The following is an 8,299-nucleotide window of genomic DNA, read 5'->3' on the forward strand; positions in this document are numbered from 1 at the left end:
TTCTATAGGAAATCCCTCCCTTCCTGATCCCTCAGTGTTAATTCCAAAACGTGTTGGTGACCCTACGTACAGCTTTGTGGAGCTTGGGGGAGCATGGCCAGTGTTAAAAACTGGAAAAACCAAGTGCTGCAGCCAGCGGTCAGTGATTTTTATGACATGTTAGAGCTGGTGTAATCAATCTGAGCAGCATCAAAGGAGGGCAAACTCCAGGAATCCCCGTGAGCTCCACAGTGGAAGATTCTGCTTGAAGCTCTACAATGCATCAAGAGTAGTAGTATTTTGGGAGGAAGGTGGAGGGGGGGGTGTTGACTTTTCTGCTGAAGATATTTGAAGTCCTGGTGGGATTGTGGACAGAACTGTGGGACATGTACCTGCTTCTGTAGCTGCACTTAAGAATGCCAACTTAACTACTGTGCCTGGGATACCATGGCTCTGCTCTGTCCCCAGGGTCATCTCCCTGCCTGCATTGGAATTGGATGCTGTTGCTTCTCCAGGAGCCAGCACTTCCCTTCCCTGCCCACCCCTGCTTCTGGCAGAGCTCATCTTTCTCAGCAGTGGTGACCAGCATGGTGTCACACGTCAGGTCAGATGTCACAGATCTTCTGAGTACTGTTTGTTTCTTCTTGCAGGCTCCCATTCAGAGGAGGAAGAAACCTGCTTCTCAGAAGAAACGCCGGTTTAAGACTCACAATGACCACTTGGTTGGAGTATTAAAAGATTACTCTGATGTGGTTCCTGGAAAGCAGTGAGCGCTTGAATTCTGGAGCAAATGCACATTTCTAGACGGGCTTTCTGCTGCTGGGGCTCGGTGTCTGCTCACACAAGGACTGACTGTATATAATGATGTGATGTGTTTCCCCCACCCCAGCAAGTGCCAGAGGTGAAACAGGTCAGTTTGAGAGCAAGTATGAGCTACTAAATTTAGAGGTTAATTTAATTAGCTAATGGGAAACATGTCTTTGAGTAAGAGGTTCTCACTAGTTGCCTGTTGGCATAGGGTCATAAATGGTGCTCAGCATGTAATGCAGGAATTCCTGCTCAGTGCTTAACTCTGCTTTTACATTGCTTAGTGGGTATTTACCTGGAATTACTTACAAGGGGCTTTCTAGTGGGATTGAATACAGCATTTGTTTTACCTGTTTCAGGAAAACATTTTCCTAAAATCACTGCAGGCAAAGTTTCTTTCACAGTCAGATACACCCACGGTTTATATGCTTCTTCCTTTCCATGGGACTGAGCTTTACTGAAAGGCGGTGATATCTGAGACTCAAACTCAGAAAACCCCGCTCCCAAAATCCCAGCAGGCTGTGGGATGGGATGCAGCCAGAGCTTCCTAATGGTAATTAGGAATTGCCCTCGGCGATGTCTCCTCACTGTTGTGGGTACAAGTGTGTTGCACCTTCTGCTCTGTGCACAGGAGGGAAATAAAACGACGGTGTAATACTGAAGTGTTTTTTTCTTTTAAGTAATAAATTTACAATGCAGGTTTCCAGTGTTGTTCCTTAAAGAATGAGAGAATCGGCAACATTTGTGCTTGTTGCATTTTCCTTTTTGTGGAGGTAAAGGAATCTTTGCTATATTTTTATCCTCTCAGTGACTTACTGTACTAGGCTGACACTGTCATCTCTTTAATGATGGCTGGGGAGAGGGGAGGAACCACCTTAAATGCAAGCTGCCTGTCGATGCCTGGTGGTGTGTGCAGCACAGCCTTACATGGACCGTGGCCAAACCGTGTCCTCTCCATAACTTATTGTTGTGTTCCGAAGCAGAGCCGGTCAATGCTGATCCTGTTTGCATGGCCCTGCAGGAGAGGAGCTGTTCCTGTGTTCTTCCAGGGTTAGGATCAGAGATAAAAGAGGCGCCTGCAGCTCCCCACCGAGGGCACATCACTGCTGCCTGAGCTCAGGCTGCTGTCTTGTTCAGAGCAGAGGCCGTCGGATGCGGCCACATGAGCAGATGAAGAATGAGGCTTTGTTGCTGTGGCACTGAACAAGTTCTGTCAGCTTGGGGAAATGTGCTTCTGTAAGTGCAGCATTTATCCTCCTGGTTTGAAAGGCTGCTCTTCTGAGAAACAGGCAGTGCTCCCAGCCTTGCACATGTCAGCCCTGGTTAAGGAGCTGGCAAATGCTGTTAGGAGGTTTCTTCTATTATTTTTATATATATATTTCATGCTTTTTAAATATATATATAAAAGTGTGCTGCTCCAGATGGTTTTGAACCTCTTTTCTTTCCTATATCTTCCAGGTCAGCACAAACAATTCCTTTTGGTGCTTTTTAGTTTTGCATTACAGCTCTGCTTTGAGTACCTGCAGCACACTTGCAAAACTGTTCAGCTCTCTTCTGTCATCTTCACTCAAGGTAAAAAAGATTCCCTTCCGTCTGCTGCATTTTTGAGCAGTGGTTTTTTTGGTGGTGGTGTTTGGACAACAGCAGAGCTCTGAGTTGCTTTTCCTGCCTTTGGGGAGTCTCATGGAATAACTTCCCATTTATCTTACATAACACTGCCCTTTCTCTGTGAACCAAAGCTGGCTGCAAGGTAGGCTACCTGCTTTGTTTCTCTGCTCAAGTGATTAAGATAATAGAGTTTGAGTCTAAAGAAAACGCCTCCAGCTACTTTGAAAGATTAAAAATATGTTAGGTCAAAAAAAACAGGAGAGCAGGAAAGGGAAAGTGACTGTGAGCTCTGTGTGCTGCACTGGCCTTGTCAGCCTCCAGTGTTCAAAGGAACAAAAGGGTCCAGGTGGTGTCCAGTAGGAAAGACTGAATTAGATGCTTTGCCTCACTGGTGGATGCCTTCTCCTCTGCAATAGTAGCAGAAAGGGCATAAATAAGTTTTATAGCTTGTTAGGGTAAAATCTGAAAAACAGCTGAAGGGGAGCTCATGTTGGCCTGTTAGTGGTGGCATGGACTATAGAAAGCAGTGGTGGAGAAAACAAGTTCAGACAGCACAGAATTGTAGGGTCCCAAACTGGTTTGGCTTGGAAGGGACCTTAAACCCCATCCCATTCATCCCATTCCAACCCCTGCCATGGGCAGGGACACCTTCCACTGGACCAGGTTGCTCCAAACCCACTCCAAGCCAGCCTTAGACACTTCCAGGGGTGGGGCAACCACAGCTCTGGGTAATATGTGCCAGGGCCACAGCACCCTCACAGGGAAGTCTTTCTTCCATATATCTAAGCTAAATTTCCCCTCTTTCAGTTTGTACCCATTCTCCCTTGTCCTGTCACTACAGTCCCTGATAAAGGGTCCCTCTCTGGCTTCCTTCCCTCTGTGGCCCTCCAGATGCTGGAAGGGGCTGTGGAGTCTCCATCCAACCTCCTCTTCTCCAGGGTGACTAGACCAAATTTTCTAAGCCTGTCAAAAAGAAGAGAAACATGAGCTCTCTCTTTTCTGTAGACTTCAGGAGCTGGATTTTGTTTCCCAAAGATGCTCCCGGTGTTCCTTTTTTTTCCCAAGACCTCTTAAAAATCAGATGGTGGAACTAGAAAACATCTCAGACTATATGAGCATGAGTCTGTTTGCTGAAACCATTTTAGTACTATTGCAGTCCACTTCAATCTCATCACAGCATTATATCCTGATCAGGCTTTTTGCTGAAGTTGAGCTGTTAAAAACTTAAACCTCCTTCATATTCCTCCAGCATGTTCTCTTGTGTTCTGTGTGTGGCAGAATGACTCTCCCAGTGGCCAAAACCACCATGCCCTCAGCTTGCTTACTTTGGCAAAACCCTTCTTCCCTCAGGCTGGCATTGCAGAGGGCTGCTGAGAGGCATCATGTGCTGTCCTGTCCTGGCAGCCCTGGGCCATTATCCTGCTTTTCTCCTCCTTCCCTGGAAGCATGTGCTGCAAACCAGGAGGATGAGGGCACTTGGGCTGAGAACATGGAACAGAGTATTTCAGATGGAAGTGGGTTGTGGGAGGCACCTTGGTCTCGTGCATTTCAGGAAGGTTCTTTGGCAAACCCATCTCAATGCTGTCTATACCTGTCCCTGCCTCTTCCACTCTCCTGAGGCTCCTGTCCAGCAAGGACATTGTGTTCCCTCAGCTCCAGGATTTGGTGGGTTGATCCCAACAGAGTTTTCCTTTTTTAAGAGACAAATTGAGTAGCCCAGGTGTGTCACATAGATCTTTACTGACTAACTTCTCTCCTAAAAGTTGCTCTGACTGCAGAGTTATTCCACCTCCTCCTCCTCCCTTATGAAGATCATTCTGGAAGGGGATGGAAAGCAGCAGGGTGGCGTATGGTTGAATGAGAAAACTGACATGAGGCGATGTGTACGAGAGCTCATCTATAATTCATCGTGATCACTCCAGGCTTTTAGGGAGCGGAGGAGAGCGAGGCCAGGGAGCCCTGGGAAGGGTCGGGAGGCCCTGCACGTGGCTGCAGCCAGCCAGGGCTGTCACTTCCGATGAGCACGGGCGGGCGGTGCCGGGCCACCAGGGAGAGCTGCGCTCCCTATACCTGCTGATGGGGAGGGGCTGCCTTTGCAGATTACCAGAAGCAGCCGTGGTGCTGACATCTCATTATTTCCAGCTTTGTTGCTCACTTTCAGGTCGTTGCTAATGTACCGGGCCCAAATTCCTTTGTGTGTTACTGCCTCGGGGGCCTCTGGCAGCTCCTGCTTCTGGGGGAAGGATGGCCAGGAGAGCCAGTGCTCAGTGTTGGCTGGTTTAAAATGGCAAGGCTAACCACTGGCAGCCATCAGGGAGAGGAGAGCTTCGATCTCAGCCTGCTGGTGCTGGCTTCCTTCTGCTGGCAAGGTCAGGGATATGGCAAAGGAGGTGCTCTGGGATTTTATCTCTTCCCAGGGGAGGGAAGGTCTGCTCTGGCACTGTTCCTCAGGTCTATCCTTTGGCTCTGTGGGTGTGTTCTGACCATGTCAGTGTTGTTAGCTCTGCTCAGGCTCTCTGGACACATCCCTGCCATGCAGATCAGGAAGATTGGCATGTCCCCAGAAGAGAGGGCTTGCCTGGATACAGCAGGGCTCCCTGGCATTGCACAGCTGTAGCTGTGCCCTTCCCAAATGAGGTGACTGCAGCCTTCGCTGCTCCAGCAAGGGCCAGTAGAGCAAGGGAAGCAGTTGGCTCTCTGCTCAGCACCAGGGAGCTCCCATCTGGGCACTGTGTCCAGTTTAGGCCTCCCCCTTTATTCAGTCACCCCTCCATCCCCAGAGATGCTGGTTGGAGCTCCCAGGCTGGTCAGGGCTGGGGGCAGAGGGCCTGGGAGGAGTTATGGGGAGCTGGGACTGCTGAATGTGTTGAGCAGGTGGCTGAGGGTGTATCTGATCACAAGGTACAGCAATGTGAAGGGCAGTAAGAAGGATGATGTGGTCAAATGCTTTTGGCAGCTATGGCAGATGACATAATAGGGGAATGTGGGAAGTTTGTCTTGGATATTAGGAGGAAAACATCTGGTGGGGAGATGTCTCCATCCATGGAGGGTTCAAGCATTGCCCAGATAAGACCAGGCTGCCCAGGTCTCTTGGTGGCAACAGTCCTGTTGTGAGAGGGAGGTTGGATCAGAGACCTTCTGCAGCCCCTTGTACCCCCTGTGGCTCTGAGCCCTGGTTCCTTTGGTGCCTCCTGGCATGCTGTAAGAGCACGTTTTGTTTCCCCCAGCTTGCTTTCTGCTTCTTTGGCTTGCAGTGGCCTCTGTGTTACTCAACAGCCCAGGAAAAACAGCCATGACTCTGAAAACCCATCAGTGCTTCTGTGGCTGGGATTCACGTGTCGAACAGCTCCAGCCTCGTGGGTTGGACATTGTGCAGAGTACAAGCACAGCAGGGGAAAAGGATGGTTAAGGCAGGAGCTTGTCCTGCCATTAAGTTAATTTTTTGACTATATACCTGCACTTCTGGGCTTGCATCCAAGGCCTGAAGTACTTGTGTGATTTCTTCCTGCCTCCATCAGTTTGGTTGTGTTCTCTATTCCCTCCTGAGCTGGTTATTAATTATGGAGACTGCAGAGATGGAGTCCAGACTCTGCTAATGGTTGACTTCCCAGTATTTTAGAGACAGCATTTCAGGGACCTGCTAATGGTATTTCTCAGCTTTGCTTTTTTAAGTCCCCCTGTCATCGTGGTTTGTACCCTGAGTGAGGCAGGTAGCGGTGTTCAGGTGTAGGCTGGAGCCTGGCTCTCGGGGCAGATCACATCTGCAGCACCCAGCTCATGCCCCTGGGTTGGAATGTCCTCCTTTTTGTGCTGGCAGGGAGAACAGAGCCTTGCCTGGCAGCTCTTAGGCAGTGCAGTGGCCTTTGCAGGGTGACACCTCTCAGTTTCCCCTTCAGGAATCGGGGAACAAATCCATGCTGAGTGCTGTGCCAGGCTCCGGCTATCCTCACAAAGCCACCCATCTCATTGCTCTCAGCCAGTGACTTCCCTCACAGCCTATGTCTCAGCCTTTAAAGCTGCCTGGCCAAGCCCTGATGCTCTCACATCTCTCCTCTCCCAGCCTTGTTATTCCTTCTCCCCCTCTCCCAGGAGCGGCGCTGGGCTTGCTCCTCCTCCCTGCCTCATCCGGGCTGCGGGTGCTGCTGGCCTCGGCGCCAGCTCTGTCTGCCCTTTGCTCTCCCTGGCCTGGCTAGTGCATCTCCATTCCTGTGGCAGGACCCCTGTCCCTTCTGCTGCTGCTTCACCATCCACCCAAATCCTCTGAGATGTGGCTCTCCCTCTCCCACCTTGTTCCCATTTCTCTGCTGTTCACTTGTGTCCATCTGACGTGAGGAATCATCGCAAATTTTCTCTCTAGGCCCTGCCAAGCCGTTCCCTGCCTTTGCAGCTGCTTCCAACCAGCTACTGATCAGCCAGCCCCTGTGCAGGGATGCACAGGAAGGAGCTGCCTGCATCCCCCCTCCCTGAGCTTAGCCTTATGCTAGGGGGATGGGAACAAACAGACTTGGGAAAACGGAAACAATGAGAGTGCAAAATCTTGCTTTGGTTTTTCCAGCTCTGCCTGTTCATATCCCCCAGGACATTTCCCTGGTATCGGATGGCAGCTCTGGCATGGGAGTCCCTGATCCCGTTTTGCAATTCTCCAGCGTCAGCCAGCAGCTTGGGCCTTCCTGTAAGTGCCCCAGTGGTCACAGGGAAGGAATGTTCCCCCGGCCGGCCGCAGGGGGAAAGGTCACCGCGGGCAAAGGGGACGCCAGGCGAGCAGCAGCCTGCTCCCGCCCCTTGCTGATGAGGGCAATGCTCATCAGCACAGAGACAAAAACAGGCTGGCTTTTGGGGGAAATCAGAAAAATAAAAATGGTTCAAGAGGTTAAATATTTTGGGCAAGGCCCCACTTCCTTTCGCAGGGCAGATCTGGGAGCAGATGCAATGCCCAGGCAAAGTCCAGGATGTGTGCATGTTTCATGGCTCTCTTAGCTGCAGGATGTTTGCTGCTGAATCTGCTCCCAAAAACATCTGTGTGTCTCTCAAAGTGGTGCCTGGGACAGAGGTTTTGGCCAGTTGCTGCTGCTCAGAGCAGCTCTTGGGCTGAGCAGCAGTGTTGTGGCTCCCTTCCCTTCCTCCCCCGTGCCTGCCAACAGACCTCTCCGCTGGATGCAGCTCGGAAGGAAAGCTGTGAAAGCTGTGACTCTCGGTGGCCACAGCGGGATTAACATCCAACATTAAGGGTTTAACTCATCCCTGCCAGCCAGGGGTTTCAAATAACTGCCATGCCTCTTCCTTCCACCCTGGAGCTTGTAGCTTTTTTAATCCTGTCCTTTACACCCCGTTTGCCAGGCTGCTTTTGCTAAGCTGGAGCTTGCTCCTGGCACTTTGTTTTTGAAGCCTGGTGTGTTGGCTGAAGCTCCTGGGGATGCTGGTCACATTTGTCAGGGTGGGAGCAGAGCAAAGAAAGGAGGAGGAATTTCTAGGTTGGGCTTACAAACTGGAGTTTTTCAAAATTCCCAGCGTGTTAAAAAAAATACACAGCTAATCTGGCCCTTGGTCTCTAGGTTACGTTTGCCTCAGCCGAGGCTGAGCTCATGGAAAATTGCATCCCAGCTCCTGTGCTCTGTGCCAAGATTAGTAGGTTTAAAACTAACCGATAACATCTTTGTAAACTTGGAGTCATTTCTTTAAAGCCTGCTGATCCTTCCAGCCTGGATTATGGAGCTTTCCTAGAGATCCAAGAGAGCCAAACAGGACAATGGCATCTACCCTGAAAAATCACCCAGGAGCCTTTCAGTGCTTTCAGCTGCTCCCGAGGGAGGAAAGAGGCTGATGTTTGCCAAGGCCCTGAGGGGTGTGCTGGGATCCTTCTCCCTGTTCCCAGCCGGATACACAGCACACAGCAACGCTCTGCACG

The 8,299-nt window shown here is 50.5% G+C and overlaps 1 protein-coding gene across 3 annotated transcripts in view; it reads left to right on the forward strand.

Annotated features, from left to right (window-relative positions):
• The window catches only part of LOC139592008 (general transcription factor IIE subunit 2), a 49,188-nt gene extending 47,700 nt beyond the window's left edge, over positions 1–1,488 (forward strand). For all 3 annotated transcript variants that reach the window (XM_071431302.1, XM_071431300.1, XM_071431301.1), the window contains exon 8: positions 630–1,488. In XM_071431302.1, coding sequence (XP_071287403.1) covers positions 630–749 — 120 coding nt within the window. In that variant the 3' untranslated portion in view covers positions 750–1,488. The remainder of the gene's footprint in view (positions 1–629) is intronic.
• The last annotated feature ends 6,811 nt before the right edge of the window (positions 1,489–8,299 follow it).

This window comes from Agelaius tricolor, unplaced genomic scaffold (genome assembly GCF_023055355.1).
Source record: "Agelaius tricolor isolate 1412-34295 unplaced genomic scaffold, bAgeTri1.0.p SCAF_8, whole genome shotgun sequence".
Lineage (NCBI taxonomy): Eukaryota > Metazoa > Chordata > Aves > Passeriformes > Icteridae > Agelaius > Agelaius tricolor.